This window comes from Oreochromis niloticus, unplaced genomic scaffold (assembly GCF_001858045.2).
Source record: "Oreochromis niloticus isolate F11D_XX unplaced genomic scaffold, O_niloticus_UMD_NMBU tig00000235_pilon, whole genome shotgun sequence".
Lineage (NCBI taxonomy): Eukaryota > Metazoa > Chordata > Actinopteri > Cichliformes > Cichlidae > Oreochromis > Oreochromis niloticus.
The window spans coordinates 726166-747533 of record NW_020327097.1 but is presented as its reverse complement, the minus strand read 5'-3'; the positions used below and the strand labels follow the sequence as shown (position 1 = coordinate 747533).

The following is a 21368-nucleotide window of genomic DNA, read 5'->3' as shown; positions in this document are numbered from 1 at the left end:
AAGTCTACAAATCAGGTGCAGCCAAGGCAAACGCACGGTCACCTCTAGATTTCAGCCAAGATCTCGGCTGCACCAAGATTACCCGAGTAGATGATCTTAGTGCTCTAACAAGGACAATCTAAGGAATTCGATAAGGTAGCTCGGCGCTGTGTTGTTGATAATTTAAAAAGTAAGCAGCAGTATTTTAAATTGGATACAGTATTTAATGGGCGCAGTGCAGATCAGCAAGAACAGCAGTAATAGAGGCAAACCTCCCAGACCCGTCCCATCCTGGCAACAAACTGTTCCAACTTCTACAATCTGGTAGAAGGTTCCGCATCATCCGGGCAAGGACAGAGAGACTCAAGAAGAGCTTCTATCCTCAAGCCATCCGGACCCTAAACCAACCCTAAACCGACTAAAAGAAAATCGTAGGTCGCACCAGCCTTTCGCGTATATCATGGTCTATCTACCATATCGTGGTCTACACCAACCAAAGGTAGTCAGGGGTGGGACCTCTGATAGTCCTGTCGGCCTACGTGTTTATGTTTGAAAATGCAGGTGCATAGACAGAGGTGAGCAGTAGGCTGGGTTTCAATAACTGATTTAAAATGATTTTAGCTTGAATAAAGCAACATTAATTCATTAAATCCTGAATTCATCTTTCAATATAAATTAATTTTGCCAGAAACTCCAGGAGCTCACAAACTATTTCAGGAACCACCAAATAGCTACAACAGTAAATGAGAGCAGGTAAACAGATTCCACACAAAGACAAACACAGAGCGCTGAGATGTTGGCTTTCTCGGTGTGTTCGTGCCGTCGGGGCTGAAAGTCGACATCTCACTGATTCTGAGCTGCAGGTTTTGTCCCTCTTTGACCCAAATGTACTTCAAGAACAGTTTCCCATCTCAAATCTCTGTTTTCTGCACAATCTTTCTTCTTATTACGCACCAGTCTACCATTGGGTTCAGCGCTGTTTTTCTTCTTTTCCCCAAAAATGTTTATTATTAATGAAATTAAAACTTTTTAAAATTATGCCAAATTGCAAAATTCTTAGCTGTGTCTCTAATCAAACCTCTGTAACATTCCTCTGCTTCACTTCAGCAGCATCAGGTAATGTTCAGATGTTCATTCATGGTTTTCTTCAGTCTTGGTTCTTCTGCAGAAGATTTTTAAGGCTGTTATCTGTTATAAAGCTGGCAACATGATGCACTGCATTTACTATGGTGAGTGTGGAAAGACCATGGCCGGCAATACTGATACACAGTGGATCCAGAAAACACATTGTATGCTGTGATAAATGCACTGCCCAAGTGTCCCCTCTCCCCACTGCCTTTAAGCTGCAGGCAGCAGCAAAAAAGGTCATCAGACGATGATTAAGTTTAACATTGTCTACAATATTGCCAAAGATTGCCAAAGCACTTTAAGCACTTTTTCAGTAACTTAACTTTCTTGTAGAAATCTGCTTCAAATAAAGAACTTTGTGTTGTCAAGATTGTTAGTTAATCATTTACAAATCAATATTGTCTGTATGGCAATTTCCCCCTGAAAAAGTGCAAATGTAAAAATGTGGTCTTAATTGATGCGGTTGAAAATCTGGGTGCAGCGAAGCAAAAGGTTAGTCAACAGCCATCACTTTATATGGCTTTAATATGCCTTTCCAAAACGGTCAGATAAAATGTTTTTAGTATCATCAGTAACTGACCCATTATTTTTAGTTGTTGTATTGCAATAATTCTCATTGCTGCATTTCTAGTTAAAAATATTTAAAAAAAAAAAAAATCAGGCTGGAGAAAAAAGATTTGTTTAAAAAGGTCAAAAATGAATATGATATCAAATATCAAATCCAAGGCAAAACTATGTATGCTCTGACCTCTGACTTTAAGCTCCACTTGTTTCTTCAGCAGGATGTTTCCCTCCCTGCTGTAGACGGTGCAGGTGTAGGTGTTTGTGTCTCGTCTGTGGGATATTTCAGGGTCAGACTGAGGTCTCCAGATTTCAGCAGGTCTTCATTCATCTCTGTAATCCTGGTGCTGTTCTTCAGGCTGGTCAGAGCCATTCTTATACACATGGACCTTCTTCTTGTTCTCCGTCCACTCCACTTTAGGGAGTTTTTTAATCAGACGAACTCTGATTTTGAAAGGCAGCTGGACAGACTCCACCCCTGAATCCACCTCCACCTGGGGGACTGAGAGGACAACCAAGCACAACATGAGCTGAACAGGCAACAGAAGCTTTTTCTTCCTCATCAGTTGGAGGTAAATTGCAGCAGACCCTTTCTGCATTTTGGATTGGAGTGGAGAAAATTTACCCACTGCTAGGTAAGAGAGGCTGGCCTTACTTCTTTTATCACATCCTACTTATGTGAGGTAGTCTTTTCTGCTGGGGCTTCAATCAATATAAAAAAAACTACAGTTCAAAGCTGGACATTGAAAATGAACTCAGAGTGGCGGTTTTAAAACTCCACCCAGGTTTGAGAAGATCTGCAGCAACAAGCAGCTCACACCAGCCACTAAAACGATGTCAGGATTAAATGTGTTATTTTTACACAACAAACCTTTAATTTCTGATTTTTCCATTGAGGGAGTTTGTCAGGAGTTTTCCTGTATTGCAACTCAGGTCGGAATAAAACGCTCAGACAGGTTTACGTGTACACGGGTGAGACTCAGAGAGACTCGCCCCGCTGCAGTAAAAAGGAAGAGTCTTTATTCAGAGAGCACATACAGGAAGAGAGAAAATAGAACTGCAGGCTTCCTGTGTAACTTCCCCATTTAGGAGTCTGCACAGAGTTGCAGAGTTTAAGCTGAATACTGAAAAGAGCAAACACATTTCGATAATGAAACGTACTTTTAAGCATAACATAATAAAAATCCCAAAATCCTAAGAAATCTCTTAACAGAGTTGTTTATGTTTTTCACTCCATTTTACACGGAGGACCTAAAAGAATCACACTATGAAGATGGTTTGTTTTTCTGTCATTTAAAAGAGTTTATTTTATTGAACCTGCAATTTATTGATGTTGAATTTTATTTGTTCAAATGTTTACAAAGGTTTCATGTGTGAAATAAACTGCAATGGATTTTCTTGTAAAACAAAGGGGGGTTAGCAAAAAAAGGTTTGGAACCACTGGGTTAAGATGATTAGAGATAAAGATGAAAATGTACCAGCGAGTGAAGAAAGTGTGTTGAGGAGATGGAAGTAGTTTGAGAGGCTGATGAATGAGGAAAATGAAAGAGTGAGAAGCACAGATAAAGGAAACAGTGCTTCATTATTTCAGAGGATTAGTAAGGAGGAAGTGAGGGCAGGTATGAGAACGATTAAGAGTGGAAAGAAAAGAGGGCAGTGGACCTTTGTGATCAGACTTTCTAACACATCCTGTTGTTTAACAAGTATCCTCTCACTTTAGAGAGAACTGATTTTCACAAACAAGGGTGATGTGCACCTTCAGTAGAAGCATAGCAGAATACAAGTGCATGCATGAGAGGCAGACAGGTGGGAAGGTGAACATGGAAGTAGCAGAAGTAGTGAAAGTAGATGAGTTTAACTACCTGGAGTCAACCCTTGAAAGGAATGGACAATGCAAAGGGAGGTGATAAAGGAGAATGCAGGCGGGGTGGATTGGGTGGAGATCAACATCAAAGGTGATTTGTGACAGAAGGAGAGCAGCAAGGCTGTTAGGGGTGGATGCTGGAAGAGGGGGAGATGTAGGAGGATAACTTGTGGCAACCTTTAAAATGAGCAGCCAAATGAAGACAAAGTAATATAATCCAGGTAATTAATGAATGTGTATAGCCTCAGTATATTCATTCAGCCAAAAGATCTGGCACAGACACAATGTGCCTCATTTAACTGATTACTTTTGGGGACAGAGTCAAAGTGAACAAAGGCACTTTGATGGCACGACTTGGTCTCAATATAAAGAATATTGCAGAAGCACAACATTTTTCCCATCATCATCAGTGAATCAAGTTAATATTATATGAAATACAAGTAAAAACTAAGTGCACACTGACCTCTGACTTTAAGCTCCACCTGTTTGTCTATCTGGAATTTTCCTCCCTCCTTGTTGTAGACGGTGCAGGTGTAGGTGCCTCTGTCCTTGTTTGTGGGGTATTTCAGGGTCAGACTGAGGTCTCCAGTTTCTAGCAGGTTCATCTCTGTTCGCTTCCTGTATGCTGGGCTTTGGTCTTCAATCCTATCACAACCATTCTGGTGCACATGGACTTTGTTGTTGTATCTGTCCTTCCATTCCACTTTAGCATCTTCAGGTATATTTTTTGCTTTGGTTTTGAAAGGCAGCTTTACAGACTCCACCCCTGACTCCACCTGCACCTGACAGTCTGACAGGACAACAAACAACATGAACTGTACAAACAGCAGCAGCAAGTTTTCAGAGTTTTAAAGAAAGCTGAAGGACAGCAATTCTTTCAACTTCTGGACCTTTGAGTGACACTTAAGGAGCCACCAGGGGACACTTGTTAACCACTAGTGTGTCTGGCACGAGAGACTCACCTGACATGAAATAGTGTTGAAATCTATATGTGAGACCCCCAAAAAACACAAGAACAAGAAGAACTACGACAGCTGTGGCCCAAAGTGGAAGTTTTTCTGTGGAGAAACAAAAAATAAATGCATAAATAAATTATGACCTTTGAATTCTGAAGTTAATCTGAGCCACTGTCCACCAGCTCTGACCTCTGACATAGTGCAGCACTACTTTCTGTCTCAGGATGTCTTTGTCCCTGTAGATGGTGCAGATGTATCCTCCTGTGTCTCTCTGTGGGCTGTTTCAGGGTCAGACTGAAGTTTTCAGCAGGTCTTCATTCATTTCTGTTCGGTCTCTGTAAAACTTGTCCTGTTTCATAAGTTTGCCACCTTTGTTTGAATACTCCTGAACTATCAAGAGTTCATGGTCAGAGCGAGTCCGCTCCACTCTGGTGTTCTCAGGCAGGTCAGGTGTTGTTTTGCAGGGCAGGGTGACAGACTCTGAGCCTTCCTCCACCTTCACCTCCACCTGATGATCTGAAAGGACAAGAAACCACAATATCAAATATTGGACCAATAGCAGTCACACTCATGGCAAATGACAAGTTTCTGCATTTCTGACCTCTGACTTCACTAATGTGGCTCACTACTCTTTGCTTTGAGTGGTAACTAAACTGGAATTTATGAACTGGTGCTACAGCTACAGACAATTGAGGGATCATAATGAATGTTTCAGTGTTTTAAAAGAAATCTTGAGTTTCCATCATGGACAATATGTAAAAAGTCTACTGACATTTGTCTCCCTGAGAAGAGAAGACAACTCTGCACACCTAAAAGAATGCAATGCCATATACCACAGAGGCTGTATCAGTAAGATCTTATTTTAGTTTACTTTCCTGCTCATGTTTGTTGTTTCATTTTAAGGTTCGGTCCATTGGAAATCTTTCTGTTAGGTTAATCAAGACTGTTGCAGCTCCTCCAACCAAAGGCTGCGGCAGGCTGAACATGAGGACACAGATGACGCGCAACAATAAACGCATAAAATACACTTCTGTAACATTTGCTCCTTTTATTCCACATGCAACTGTCCAATATACAAATCAGCACATGGGATCAACTATTAAACAAACGCACAGACTGCACAGACAAATAACTGCAACTCACAATGGCTGCACTAATTACTATGCCAAATTACAACTTGGCCTATGGCATCAATTAGTGCACAAATATACAAAAAACTAGTGATGGGTCCAGCAACACTGACGCACCGACGCTTGTATCAAGCTCACAGAGCGAAACCTGTATCGGTGCGTGCGTCGCTTTAAGAAAAAGTCACGTGATCGATACAGCTGCTGTATCGCTTATTGCCAACGCGCCAAACTGTGTTTAAAAGGTATCGCATCCGCATTTGTTAACGGAATGAGTCACCACCAAAAAACACACAAAAGTACTCTCGCAAAGATAAAAAAAAAAAATACATATCTTTCTACAACAAATACAAACACACATCTCTCCGTTACAAAATGGAGCCCGAAAGAAAAATAAATGTTTCTGCTGTGTGGGATCATTTTGATCTTTTAACTGCAAATAAGGTAATAGTTTGTCTGTCTTTGTTTCAGTGTAATCTATCAGAATAGGAAAAACAGCAATGTGACTTGCAGTGTAAATTATTTATTTCATTTTATGCAGGTTAAGTGTCGCATCTGTTCTGCGGAGCTTTCTTACACAAACAAAAGCACCTGTCATCATTTTTGGAGCAGCCTTCAGGATCTCCAAGTATTAACATGCTGTTTTTAGACTTGGTGGATAGCATTAACAACCTGCTAGCTGCAAATAATCATGTGCAGTTCAACAAGATTATTAACAGACAAAAAGAAAACATATTACTCATACAAAAATAGTTTTCTAAACAAGATCGCTGCAAAAAGTGCAGCCTTACCTAATGTCCACCATACTGTTACTCATCTTATATTATGATTTAGGCTTAGAGTCCTGCCGTATCAAAAGATGCCAGCTGAGCTGGTTCATGCATCTTACAAGGATGCCTCCAAACGGAGCTTTTTCTAGGCATGTCCTAATGGGGGAGGACCAGGGCAGAACTGGGACTCGCAGCTTCAGTTAACATTGACACACTTTGGCAACAATAGCAGATATAGGCGGCCACTTCATTGCATGTTCCTGTCACCTGTCTGAGAATGATGTTGTGATATAAAGGATTATCGCACCTGTCAATAAAGCCTTTTATCTGCAGCCATGACCTGTCACCGAGCTAGCTTAGCACGGCTAGTTAGCCTCTCAAAGCTCAAACTTTCAACACAAAGTCGCTCCAGACTTTCTCACACCACCCCTCGCTCTCCTACATTAAAGCCATCATTACATCGGTAATTTCACACACTGCGTGTATCTACCTGTGCGATAATGATCAAACTTCGGTCTGAGTGCAAGATAAACATTGTTTACATATAGTATATAACATAGTAAGAGTTTCTTACCACTCGTGAGGAGCAGGAGCAACAGCAGCATCTTCAATCTCCTGCAAGAAACAGCAACCCGTTAAATCCAAATACTTCTCATTGTTGTCTTAATATTTGGGGATTTATATCTCATATTTGGAGCCGTGGATAAAACACAGTGGAGGGAGAAACACCAGCTACACTGTTTACTTTCGGTTTCACGTGAACAGCAGTGTCCTGTCTTCCAGGTTAACTGGTTTTTACTTTCACTGGCATATGTATTGTCTGAGGGAGCTGCACTGCTCAAACAGCTCTTATCTCCAAACTAAACTCTCAGCGCCCTGAACTTGTTTATTGATCAAACTGACGATGATAAAACATTACAAATACACTTACTCAGCAGTGGCGTGTTGTAATGCAGTTCATCGCTGCATGGTGGCTCCTGTTGTGTCATGACTGCAGGTCACCCTCTTTTTTATTCTTCTTCGTTGTGTACGCGGACTAGTGTGCTCTCGTGTGTGGTAGAGCTGGCACTTTTATTTTTGATATTTAAATTCTGGACACAAGACGTCGCACACCTTCATCATGCAGCTTTTCAGAAACTCTCCTTCGGTAAATGTCCGGGCTGATTTGGCTTTCTCCTCTGCTACAATAAAACTTTCACAACAGCTTCACTTTGTGATTTTGCTCTGGTGACAAAAGTCTGCTGAAATGTCAGATTCTTCTTTAGCTCTTCTACTTTCTGTAGTTTCTGCTCTGCATTCAGGTTTTTCAGACAAACCTGACGTTTTGTCTCATAGTTTTGTCTTAAATTAAATTCTTTAATTACAGCCACATTAGCTCCACTAATAAGACACACGGGTTTACCAGCAATGTTTGTAAACAATCAGTCTCCCACCGGTGCTGAAAGGCTCTGTTTTCAGAATCAACTTTTCTCTTTGCCATTGTGAGGTGCTAGCTAACACACGTTGGACTTGATTGACGCGGGAATGTTCCCAGTTAGCCTAGCGTTCAGTAAGGAGGCTGCAGCGCTGCATTATGGGATCTGTAGTTTGTGTGTTATTATTACCTCATATTGCCGGGCCATGCATAACAATAATAATAAATCTATATAAAATGATCTCGCGGGCCAGATATAAATGTCTGCCGGGCCAGATGTGTGAGTCTGACACATGTGCTCTGAAGTGTCAAACTTCTTTTCTCGTTTCTGTGACCTCAGCACACTGACAAACTTGAAGTTGCTAAAGATTTTAAAAAGTGATAATTATATGGAAGAAACGCCTTTTTCATCCGTTTAATCAAACATTTGATCCCCCCACCTCCCCACTCCCACCAGCACAGAGCCATCACCACCATCAAAGACTTCACCCACAGGAGCCCCCTCCTCACTCCACAGCTATGAGGATTTCACACCACCTTCTCCCACTACAACCCTTCATATTCATGATGTGAGGACGCAGTTTGACCCTTTAGACCTACTAAAGAACCCAGTCCGCCTGAGCTTATCTTTATATTTTTACATGTTGTAGTGCCATTTCTGGGAGTATTTTAAGTTGCTATACATCAATACAACCATTATATCCCAAATTTTAATCATATGTATGCATTAAGTCATCAGTAACTAAATAAATTGCAATAGTGGTATTTTTACACAAATTTCTAGTTAAAGTAATTTCAGAGGTTCATCCCTGAAAATTGTAAATGTAAAAAAGTTGCATAAAACAGTTTCCAAATTAATTTTGAGTGTCTTCATAGTTTTATTTTTGAGATACACCAATTTGTATATACTGCAGCCACCAACTTTGAAATTCTCATTTACATGACTTATTTAAACATTCTCCTCTTGAATGCAAAATTCTTAAAAACATCTTTTATGCTTTAAGAGTAAATAAATCTGAAAGCTGTTCCATCCTAAAAGAGTACAACAATGTGTAGTTTATGATGTTCTAAAGGTTTCAGCATCTTTTTGAATTTGTCACATGTGTGGAAAGGTATGAGTGAGCCTTTGTATCATACTGTGAGTGATGCTCGTCAGCACACAAACCCAGAGTTTCTCTACAGGAACACAGAGAGAGTTATTCCCTGTACTGTAAGGACACATTCAGCATTGTGCAGTAAATCCAGATCATCCCAGTTAAATGATTACATGGATGTGAGTGTGGTCGTCAGAGCAGCACTGATCAGTGTCAGGTTATAATGACCAAGGTGTACACAAACACTAAGTTTGAGTGTGTGCAGTGAGACTTCAGTCAAAGCATTTAACTGAGGTGTGAAAAATAAGCTGAACTCTACAGCTTGTTGTGGTCCCCTGTGGCTTGACAGCCTTCCAGCTGTTCTCCAGCATTTTCATTTACAGTCATAAAATATCTCCACATGTTGCTCCTCTTTCTCTCTCTCTGCAGTCCAAATGCGTCTTCTGAGCGCATCTGAGTCACGTGACGGCACAGTAACAAATCCCAGCAGGGCAGGAAGAAGGGGGCGGAGCAAAGTGCGTCTGCCGCATAAGAAGAGGTGTTCACACAGACAGAGCTGCTGTTTCATCCACAGCGAGTAAATAGTGAACCTCCAGGAGAGAAACAAACTAAAGTATCGATCATATACCACTACCAACGTTTGGATCGATATCTGCATCGATCTGCACACCCTTGTCTCCTGGATCGTAGCTGAGATCAGCGTGAACCACGTGGGTCTCTGGTGCCTGACCTGTTTCCTGTGTTTGGAAAGAGTTCCAGCTTCATCACGGAGTTTCTCTCGGTTTGTGGGCTCATCTAAAGGTAAGCACCGATCTAACTTCAACACTAGATTTACTAACCCTGCGCACATTTGCAGAAATCCCTTGAACCCAACACCTACTAGAATTACTGACTTTTTTATTTTCTGGTGCAAGTCCCGAGGTGTTAATCACCCCCAGTAGCGGTTTTAGATACGGGCGACACGGGCGGTTGCCCGGGGCGGCATCGTGGTGGGGGCGGCATCACGGGCATCGGCAAAAAAAAAAAAAAAAATTGCTTGTACTCATGCTGCCCAGACGTCATGCCAGCGCATATTGGGAATGGCATAGGCACCGATCGGTTTTCTATCGCCCATTTGCTGGGAGTAAGGGCGCCCTCCGTTTGCGAGGTGCACCTGCTGCTTGCGGCACAGGGAGGAGAGGGCGGGGCGGCGGGGATTCTCTGGCTGGCTGGAGCAGCATATAATCAACTCGCAAAATAAAACAAAATAAAAACAAACCAACAAACACGAAAACACCAGACATCATGATACAGACTTATAATTTGCACCGGTGTTTTTTCGAAATTCAATACGCGAAAAGTGAGCGCGAGAGCCCTCGGTGCGCCTACTCGCTGCTGAAGTCAAAGTAAACTTTATTGTCATCTCCGCTATATACAGTCCAGTATATAGAGAGACGAGACGACGGGGCTCCAGTTACAGCAGTGCAAGTAAACAAATAATAACTGTAAGAAGAGTAAGAAAATAAATATACACTTTAGGACTCGGGGTAAAGGGATCAATGACAATTTAATATTTATAATTTACAGTTTGATGATTTAAAGTCTCACACACAACGCGTCGAAAGGGGAGAGGGGGCCGGCTGCTTCCAAATAGAGCACATTTCATTCATAATAATGTAAATCCAAGCCCATTATGTATTCATGATTTGAATCCTGGGTTGTGTGAAATCCCAAAAATACACCTTAGACAAAGTGAATCTGTGAACTAAGGTGTAGGTCTGTTAGGTTATGTTGTGGTGATCCTCGGGTTGGAGGATGGAGTGCAAAATGGAAGATGGACAAGAAAAGTTCAAAGCCATCAGGTGCTTAGTTTAGAAAAAAGAGAAAAGAAGAGGAGGAGAAACGAGCAAAAGATACACATAAGCAGATGTGTGATTGGATAATGGCAGGTCATCCTGAAACAATCAGAATCATACTTTATTAATCCCTAAGGAAATAATGTGGGTTACAGTTGCTCCAATAAGAAATGGTAAAAATAGTAACAGTAACAGACTAAATTCCAAACAAGACATTATGTTACAGACTTTAATAGTAATTAATCATTGTCAATTGTTGATTTGTCCTGTTCTCATTGTATGATGAATTATGATGGCTGTTTGGTAGCCGTTTGCATACAATCCATACTCTCTCTCTCTCTCTCTTCATATGTGTGTGTGTGTGTGTGTGTGTGTGTGTTTCTCTGGCGAAATTCAGTATGGTTCCGACAACAGTTTTATGTTAATGTATAATCCTTAATATGTTTTATGTGTGTGTGTGGGGGGGGGGGAGGCCAGAGGGAGTGTTCGCCCGGGCGCCAAACAGGCTAGGACCGCCACTGATCACCCTGCTGAGATTTGTACAGGTCATATGCTCGATTCACATCCTGCTTTTGTTGTGCAAACCACCCATTGTCTTTGAGGCCTGGCACATTTGCTTTTGCACACACATACAAACGCTGCAAATCTGTGTTTATTTGACAGTGTAAGACAAAGCAGCAAAATAAAAACTGTACCAAGAGTACAGTCTTAATGGCTCATGTCAGGAGTTTTCCTGAATTGCAACCCAGGTCGGAATAAAACGCTCAGAGACAGGTTTTACGTGTACACGGGGAGACTCAGAGAGACTCTCGCCTGCAGCATAAAGAAGTAGTCTTTTATTGAAAGCACATACAGGAAGTGATACAGGAAGAGATAAAATAGCTGCTGCGTGCAGACTCTGAGTACAGAGTGTAACTTCCCCATTTAGGAGTCTGCACAAAGTGTGCACAGAGTTTAAGCTGAATACTGAAAAGAGCAAACACATTTAGATAATGAAACGTACTTTTAAGCATAACATAATAAAAACCCCAAAATCTCTTAACAGCTCACTATACAAACAATCTGGAGACATAAATATTGACACGTGTAGGGCTGGGCTATATCATACCGTTCACGGTAATACCGGTGTAATTTTGGGCAATGATAGGAAATGAAATATTGGATAGAATATGGGTAAAACGCGCATGCGCAGTGCATATGTTTACATAAGCACATGGCGGCGAGAAGAGAAAGTGGGTCGTTAAATGAAACGGATGAACCAGAACTGGTTTGTAAAAATGCTGCAACTTCAGTGGTGTGGAACTAGTTTGACTTTCGTCTGTCAGATACACAACAAAGCCTATTTTTGGTAGAGCATGCTAGCGGGCATAAAATACTGCACACCTAAAATCAATCCTTTGTTCGACAGTGCCCCTTATGTACCTTATGTAACTCTGGTTGTGTTTACTGACCTCGAAACAATTTTATGTACACGGTGCTCGAAAATCTGTCAAATGTTTCAGTACGACTTTGCTCAGCTACGAAGTTGCACCGCTTGATGGTAGTGGTGTGCAATACTGCATATTTTGGTATCGATCCGATACCAAGTAAATTCGGGCCAGTATCGCCGATACCAATACCGATACGATACTTTTAAATAAATAAGGTGGATGCCTCAGTGAATTACTAAATCGCAATTAATTTTCATGACCTTAAGTGTTTTTTGTGATGTTTCCTTTGGTATTATTAATTAGCTAAAACCCAGGACATAATTAGGAGAAAGAATTTATTTATAATTAAATAAAAAAGGTCTTATTATTGTGGCGGCTCGTGGTGCTGCTGCAGGTGAGATGGACTCACCTTCACTGCATCTACAATGATGCCTCACCAGCTTAAAACCTGTGCGCTGCTTGTGCTGTTGTTGTTTTTGGTGTTGATGTGTACAGCTGGCAGCAGGAGGGCTGCAGCCGTTGATTGTAGGCTACTGTTACAGCAACCGTGTGATCACTGTAAGGGTGGACAGCACGCGGCTCGGGGTGAGCCAGAGGAGTGGAGCCTGCGGCTTAATTTGACTCAACACGGGAAACCTCACCCGGCCCGGACACGGAAAGGATTGACAGATTGATATGTTGTCAAAGGAGTTTGCAAAGAAAAGCGTCTGGACTTCTTTAAGTTGCTTGAAGACGTTTCACCTCTCATCCGAGAAGCTTCTTCAGTTCTAAGGTCAAATGGCCGAGAGTCCCAGATTTAAACCCAGTGGGAGTATCCCCCCAAAGAGGGACAAAGGACCCCCTGGTGATCCTCTAATCACATGAACCAAGGTGTGAAAGCGGGTATGGGACCTAATCAGCCCGGGTTTCGGGTGAGCTCATTGTGAAACCTGGCCCCACCCTATCATGTGATTTCCTGAGGTCAGATGGCCCAGGATGTGAGTGGGCGTTAAGGCGTCTGGGGAGGGATCTCAAAACTGGATTATAGATGGCAGACAGTTGGTGTCGTAAACCACCGCCTCTGTTCAAAGATGGTCGCTCACAGTGGACATAGATGGCCTCTTTCACTCCTCTTTCAAACCATCTGTCCTCTCTGTCCAATATGTGAACATTGGCATCCTCGAAAGAGTGACCTTTATCCTTAAGATGCAGATGGACTGCTGAGTCTTGTCCTGTGGAGGTGGCTCTTCTATGTTGTGCCATGCGCTTGTGAAGTGGCTGTTTGGTCTCTCCAATGTAGAGGTCTGGGCATTCCTCGCTGCACTGTACAGCATACACCACGTTGTTCAGTCTGTGTTTTGGAGTTTTGTCTTTCGGGTGAACCAGTTTGTGTCTGAGTGTGTTGCTGGGTCTGAAGTACACTGGGATGTCGTGCTTGGAGAAAACTCTCCTGAGTTTCTCTGATACACCGGCTACATAGGGGATGACAATGTTGTTGCGTCTGTCTTTCTTATCCTCCCTCGCTGGTGGCAGACAGTCTGTCTGCCTTTCCTGGACTGCGCCGTGCACATTGAAGAGAACGGCAACCTCAACATTGAAGTTTACCGGAAGCCCACACACGGACCAGTACCTCCTCTTTGACTCCCATCACCCTCTGGAACACAAACTTGGAGTAATCAGGACCCTACACCACCGGGCAGAACATGTTTTCTCTAAGCCTGAGGGAAAAAAGAAGGAACACACACACGTAAAGGAAGCACTCAAAACATGTGGTTATCCTAACTGGGTGTTCATAAAGTCAGCAAAGAGTCACAGAAAAGAAGATCAGACACCAGCGAGGGAGGATAAGAAAGACAGACGCAACAACGTTGTCATCCCCTATGTAGCCGGTGTTCGCTCTGTGTTGTAGCGTCCTGATGACACCCAGTTTGTGCTCCTGGTTTGAGCGCGGAGTCAAGGAGGCCATTTACGTGAAAAGGGAAAGACCATCTCTGAATCGAGGAGGGGGCCTAAGGGTACATCTTTCGCCATCTTACAATGCTGTGATTGCAGCCATTCCCCAACTCTCTGTGAATGGTACTCATGGCCATTGATCAGTGTTCTTTGATCAGTGGGTTTTGGTCAGTGATTGTTGATCAATGGTATGGCTGCACGATTTTGCATAAAATGAGAATCACGATTTTTTTGCTTAGAATTGAGATCACGATTCTCTCATGATTTTCTTTTCCAATATAAATATTTATTGCACTTATTAACTGCACATCAACTTCGTAACAGTTGAAACTGAACATAAAAACAATAAATAAACATAAAACAATAAATGCCTCACATTTTGTGGTTGTACTGCTTGAAATTCCGAGCAGGTAGTGCAACAATAGAAAAATAGTTGCGGGACGGCACTGTGTAGCGTTTATCTAGGGTGTTGATCATTTTCCTAAATCCCTCGTTTTGCACAGTGTTGGTATATCTTTGGTCAGGTGATAAGTAATAGCCTCCGTAATTTCTTTGTGCCTGCGGAAGTTCGACGGGTATAGGGAAGCGCTGTATAAGGTTCCCGTTTGGGTGGTTGACCGGGACGGATTTTCTCCTGTCACTTTCTCGTCATCCCTGACGTGTTCTCCGTTGTTTTTTTCCTGCCAATTTGAGCATCACGGCACAGCTTCTGTATCACGTGGTATAAGGCTCCGCCCTTGTCATTTGTTGAGCAGGAAGAGTGAGCGCTTGTTTTCATGCACATTACGTCCCGGATCAAAATGCGGTACAATCGTCGTCGTCTTTTTTTTTCTTCTTTTTTAAAAAAAAATCGTTGTCATTTGGAAATGAGATCGCACATAAGTATGAATCGAGATCGTGATTTTCTAACGATTAATCGTGCAGCCCTAATCAATGGTCATGGAATTTGCATAATTATGATTAAGGAACTGACCTCACAGCCCATTGTTCCTTCAGTGGGCTGGTTTCAGTCATTATGCAAATGTACTGTTTATAAGGTTTGGGGAAACCTGTAGTCAGCTGAGACTGAAGAAGTCACTTGGATGAGTGACGAAACGTTTCTCCCACAAAACGCTACGTCCAGATGAACAGATTCAACTTTTGGAGATTTACTTTCCTGGATGATTGAGAATGCATCAAGATGTAGTTAGGAGGGGTCGTCTCGATGAGAACAGCTCCACTGTTACTTTGGTCCATCCAAGTTTCAGTTAAAAACATAAAATCAAGGTTGTGCTCAGTGATTAAATCATTAATTAAATATGTTTTCCCAGCTAAAGCTCTAACGTTTAATAAAGCCAACTTAAGTGTTTTAGAGGTATTATTTGCCCCCTTGTGTTTGGGAGCAGTCTGTGGCACACAAGGTATGTTTACTATACTTAAAGATCTTTTAGAGTGCAGCTCTCTGTGTTTTGACCAGGCCACATGTCTCCTTCTGTCACCTAAAAGTACTGAAATTTTAAAACCTTCTAATAAACAGGGTCCCAGCTTCTCCTGGGAAAAGTCACCACTGCCATAATCCTCACAGCCTGGACCCTCCACACATCACACATCAGACTGCAGAGACAGAGCATGAAGGTGGTAAGGAGGAACTAAGGGGGGAGAGGCTGCGCAATGTAACTTCGATTGCTCTGTTGAGGGCGGGGCTCGATGGCGAACCTTTGGCTTCTCTGGTGGGGGTTTATGGGGGACAAAAAGGGATTGGGCCGGGGGTAGATCTGAGCCCAGCATTGACCCGCTCCATCATCTCCTCAGTGAATTTCAGGTGTGGGGATGAGGGAGAAAGGGAGGGGGAGGAGGGTGATGGCCTGTCAGGGGTTCCGGGGACTGGGGAAGGTCGTGGTCCCTGGTCCTGGTCGTTGGTGTTGTTGAGAGAGTTGGAGGCAAATAGGGACCCCTCTTCTTGCCTCAGACATCTCTCCTTTCTGAGGCTCTTCCCGGGTGGAGGCAGATGGAGCTCCTCCTCAAGGTTTCTGCTGGGCTTTGTCTGTTCTTGGAGTACTGTTTGTTCCTCTTTATGAGATAACTCCTCGTTTATCTCAGCCTTGGCACCAAGCACAGATGGATGACGTATGGAATAAAACAAGTTGGAGGTGAACAGTTTCACCCCTGACTTGTTAAAATTAAATCCGTTTGCTTTAAACAGATGCCTGCGTTCCCAAAAAATATTAAAGTTGTTGATAAAATGCACTGAGTGGTCAGTACATGCTGATATGAGCCATTTATTCAGTGCAAACAACCTGCTGAATCTCTCGTCTCCTCCTCTGACGGGCGGTACAGGTCCACTGATGAATACAGCTGCATTCAGAGAGTTTACAGTATGTAATAATCCAGTAAAGTCCCGTTTCAGAGCCTCCGACTGTTGTTTGGACACATCGTTTGACCCTGTATGCAGAACAATGTTTGTCACAGTTGGATATTCATCTGCAATCTGAAGAATTCTCTCCTTCAGGTTGTTGACCATATCCTTAGGAAAGCAGAGGACTTTAGTGTTCTTACCGCACATCCTTTGTACATCCTTTACGGCAGAGTCACCCACAATCAGAGTTTCAGGCCTAGCCTTTAGCTTTCCCTGTGGCCTTTTACTTTTCAACAGATTTTCAGACTTTACTTCGCTACTTTTAGGTGGATGGTTGTCCGATATAGATTGTTAAGGTTCATTTTGAGGACGAGAGAGATGTGGGAGATCGGAATAACACACTGACCCAGTCAGTTGGAGTCAACGAATGATTTTTAATGAAGCACACGCAGCGTGGGAGATGGACACTGTATACAAACAGCATCAAAATCTCTTCGCCCAGACTTCAAAATACAGTTTTATATGCATCAGAGTATATTTAGTGACGCCCCCTCATTGCGTCATCACATACATCAGTTTCAAAACCACAAATGTTCTATTTGACAACTTGTGACAAAAGTAAAAGGACACCGGCTTCCATCTTCTCCCCGGTGGTTTCCCGTAAGCCAGCTCAGCTCCTCTGTTTCTTCATCAGTCACAGGAAGCATGCTCAACTTTCACCTACACCCTAACCGTATGTGTGTGTGTATGTGTGTGTATGTCTGCCTGTGCGTGCACAGAGTGTGCATATGCTCTCTGCACCTTAGTTGACCTCGGCCTAGGCAACCAGGCTGAGGCCATCCTGTGTTGTGATGATCTTAACTTCTATGTAAAATGTATAAAACAAATGTTTCAATCTAATACCACTACTTAAAACTTAATCAAAGCTTAATCAGAGATATAAATGCATAACAAAATGACAAAACAACTTGCACTCAGACTCTGCTTTCAGTTTTACTTCTGCAAGCCTTGCAGAAGTGTTTCCTGTCTCCTTTTGGCACAGAGTATATTTCCTGTCCCTGCAGCTCAGCAATTTAAAGTGATTCTTACTAGACCTGTACTAAAGGCTAATACTGTATATTTAAACCTATGAATGCAGTATCAATACTTCAATAAATGTGTCAATGCAAAGGCTTGCTATATGATTATGATGCAACAGTAATGACAAAATAATAAAAATAGAATTAATAAAAATAAAATAATAGATGGAAATAATAAAAATAACAAAAAATAATACTTCCTTCCCAACAAGATCCAGGGTCCTTTGATAGTGGAGCAAATCTGTTCTGCAGTTTCACATTCAGTTGTTTTGGAGGTTTGTTGTTAACCTTCCTATTCACGGTTGTCCAGTCCTGTTTCCTCCCGTATACAGGGGTAGAAGAGCTTCTCTGTCTCGTAGGAAGTGAAGGCCAGTCGGTTTCAGAGATTTCAGCTCGCTGTGCTCTGCCTGTGATACGTCCTCCCCCTTCCAGGAGACATGATTTATGTCTTGGTTTTGCACCAAGACAGTCCAAGGGGGGATTATTGCTTGAGGATTTATTATAATGCACAGAGTCTACTTTCTTGGTCATGTTATCTGTGCTCCTTAACTGTGTACTAGCTTGCTCATCGCCATTGCTTTGAATCAACGGCGAGGTTGTTTCATTTCCACACAGTCCATTTACCTCCACATTTACTTCTAAGCGATGAATTTTTGTCTCCAGTACTGCAATCTTCTGCAGGAGGCTGTGGTTGTCATCTGTGGAGAGGGAAGGCATCTTGTTGCTAGTTAGCCTAGCGGTTAGCACCTTTCCAGGCTATTGAGGCTGTTCGGTGTCCAGACACTGTAATCAGGCTTCAGCTGTGTCTAGGCCAAGGACACACGGAGCGCTGAGGATAAGGTAACTAAAAATGTTGCTGTTCTGTTAAGAACACTTTAGTCCTAATGATCTATAAGTGTCCAGAAGCTCTCGCAGGTAAGCTCATTTAGAAAAAAGGGAAAAAATCAGCATAAAAATCAATAAAAGAAGCAAAGCCTTTGAAGAGCAAAGAGAGGAAGCGTCCACACTCACGAAAGGGGCGGAGAAAATAAGTATAAATACTTATTTAATAAAAGCTCACAAAATACCACTAACAAAAGCCCGGTTAGAATAATGTATTTCCCACAAATCACTGCCTCTGTTTTTGTCTCTGTCACTGCAGGACCAACGTGGATCGAGAAGTCAGCGCTCTCAGGAGGCCGACAATTTTGTTGAAGAAAGAAGTGGAAGAAAAAAATACAACCGTGACGAGTTTGGGAAAGATTTTACTGTGAAAGCTTCCCTAAAAATGCATCAGGTCATCGACACCGGAGAGAGACCGTTAAGCTGTGGAGACTGTGGAAAGTCCTTTACCAGGTCTGGAAACTTAAAAACACACAAACTCATCCACACCGGAGAGAGACCGTTCAGCTGTGGAGACTGTGGAAAGTCCTTTACCAGGTCTGGAAACTTAAAAACACACAAACTCATCCACACCGGAGAGAGACCGTTCAGCTGTGGAGACTGTGGAAAGTCTTTTACCACGTCTGGAAGCTTAAAAACACACAAACTCATCCACAGTGGAGAGAGACCGTTCAGCTGTGGAGACTGTGGAAAGTCTTTTACCACGTCTGGAAGCTTAAAAACACACAAACTCATCCACAGTGGAGAGAGACCGTTCAGCTGTGACGAGTGTGGAAAGTCTTTTACCCACTCTGGAAGCTTAAAAACACACCAACTCATCCACAGTGGAGAGAGACCGTTCAGCTGTGACGAGTGTGGAAAGTCTTTTACCCAGTCTGGAAACTTAAAATCACATCAACTCATCCACAGTGGAGAGAGACCGTTCAGCTGTGGAGACTGTGGAAAGTCTTTTACGCAGTCTGGAAGCTTAAAAACACACCAACTAATCCACAGTGGAGAGAGACCGTTCAGCTGTGGAGACTGTGGAAAGTCTTTTACCACGTCTGGAAGCTTAAAAACACACAAACTCATCCACAGTGGAGTTAAAGCGTACACCTGTGATCAGTGTGGCAGAGCTTTTACTCACAGTAAGAGCTTACAGAGTCATCTAGTTACCCACTCTGGCATTAAGGCGTACAGCTGTGACATTTGTGGAAAAACTTTCAGCCTGATAGGGAGCCGAAGCATTCACCTACGCATTCACACCAGACATGATGTGTACAGCTGTGATCAGTGTGGTAAACAGTTTACTACAAACACAGAGTTACGACGTCACATGTTTACCCACACTGAGGAACGACCTTATAAATGTGACCTGTGTGAGAAGACTTTTAAATCTCCACATTACCTGAAAGCACACCAACAGATCCACACCAGAAAGACTCTACAAGTGCAGTTACTGTGAGGTATGTATTTATATTTTTATCTTGTCAGCCCGACTGTTTGAAACAACTCTGCTCATCAAAGTGTGTTAGCATGTTAGCAATTCTACTGCATGGAAAGGCAGCTCTGAATGATTATTCAGACTCTAATCACAGGTTTTTAGGGATAGTGTTTGAGAATTGTGTTATTGTTATTGTAGCATTAAACTAGTATTACTTTAATGTTTTTACTCTTATCGTTTTTATAGCACATTAAATTGAGCTGAGTGTGATAATGTAAACAGTAAAATGTAATTGGACTTTGGCAGAGATGCTCTTTATTTCAGGTGACGTTCAGGATAAAAATGTTGAAGGACTGACTTACACTGTCTTTGTGTTTTTGTTTAGAAGCAGAGCGACACAGATGGATCAAGTTCTCAACCCTGTCATCGCTGTGGGAAAGACTTTTGTTGTGACCTTTGTGGAAAAACTTTAAGTCATTGAAGGACTCTGAAAATACATCAACGTAGACACACTGGAGACAAAATGAACTACTGTAAAGAATGCGGGAGAGGCTTCACCACTTCAAAGGACTTCAAACAATATGAACTCCTTCACAGTGGCGTTAAAAAGCATGTCTGCGAACAGTGTGGGTCATCCTTCATCAGTGCATGTCAGCTTGAAAAGCATAAACGAGTCCACACATGAGAGAAACCATACAAGTGCAGACACTGTGACAAAACCTTTTCACAATCATGTGATCATACTAAGCATGAACGCAGACACATGAAAGAGAACTTCATCTGTGAAAGAGTTTGAGTAATCTCAGTTCATACTCCACTCAGAAACGATTCCATGTTACAAATAAACTGTTACGTCTTGATTCCTGCTTTTACGTTAATCTTGTAAACAGTACATTTGCATAACGACTGAAACCAGCCCAATGAATGAACAATGGGCTGTGAGGTCAATTTCTTCATCATTAATATGCAAATTCTTATGAGCATTGATCAACAACCACGGGTCAATGGCCATGAGTGCCATTCACAGAGTAAAACTTTGCATAATGATTATGAAGTTTACTGTTACCAATGTTCAAAAACATTTACTAAATTATCTTCTCTGTGCAAACATCAGCGTGATGCAGGACTGAAATCATTGCCATCTCTGGATCAAAGTGAATCTGCAGAGACAGAAAGATCCTCTTCTGGTTTCAGGGTCAGACTTAAACCCTTGAGATCAGGCTCCACAGAGTTCAGGTGGAGTCTTCTGTAAAGATCTGATGAGGCAGCTATGAATGAAAATGTGCCTCTTGTTACATTTTAAGCTTTCTAAACTGTTCTACTGTAGTGTTTGTGTTGAGTGGTTCGCTTTGTTCCAGCAGTTTCATTAAGAAATCTGTTTCCTGTTATATTTTTAAAGAATGCATTGATCCATGTGTTCTGCAGGTTTTTTTTTCAGCTTGTTTGTGTAATGAAATCCTGCAACAATTAAACCAAAATTTTATATGTTAAATAAAGAAATGATTTACTGACAAAGAGTTTGAGCCGTGATGTCATTTCCTGTATATCAGAGCAACACT

The 21368-nt window shown here is 42.2% G+C and overlaps 2 protein-coding genes and 1 long non-coding RNA gene across 4 annotated transcripts in view; 2 read left to right on the top strand and 1 right to left on the bottom strand.

Annotated features, from left to right (window-relative positions):
• Positions 1 to 1580: 1580 nt before the first annotated feature.
• LOC109195581 (uncharacterized) overlaps positions 1581 to 21368 on the bottom strand; it is a 375002-nt gene continuing 355214 nt past the window's right edge. Inside the window, exons 6-7 of the mRNA XM_019347822.2 lie at positions 3996 to 4322; positions 1581 to 2170 (exon numbers count right to left, since the gene is read on the bottom strand). Coding sequence (XP_019203367.1) covers positions 1992 to 2170; positions 3996 to 4322 — 506 coding nt within the window. The 3' untranslated portion in view covers positions 1581 to 1991. The remainder of the gene's footprint in view (positions 2171 to 3995; positions 4323 to 21368) is intronic.
• LOC112844460 (uncharacterized) lies at positions 7353 to 9560 on the top strand. Its single transcript, XR_003217187.1, has 2 exons — positions 7353 to 7532; positions 8257 to 9560. It is a non-coding gene; the product is annotated as an uncharacterized LOC112844460 (long non-coding RNA).
• Positions 9649 to 20765, top strand: LOC109195586 (gastrula zinc finger protein XlCGF8.2DB). Of its 2 annotated transcripts, none has more exons than XM_025904173.1 (3): positions 9649 to 9694; positions 18646 to 19831; positions 20198 to 20765. In XM_025904173.1, exon 2 carries the CDS (start codon positions 18772 to 18774, stop codon positions 19828 to 19830), a length of 1059 nt encoding a protein of 352 aa, XP_025759958.1. In that variant the 5' UTR covers positions 9649 to 9694; positions 18646 to 18771; the 3' UTR covers position 19831; positions 20198 to 20765. The 2 variants fall into 2 exon arrangements, with proteins under 2 accessions (XP_025759958.1, XP_019203381.1); XM_019347836.2 differs by having other exon boundaries at positions 20195 to 20765.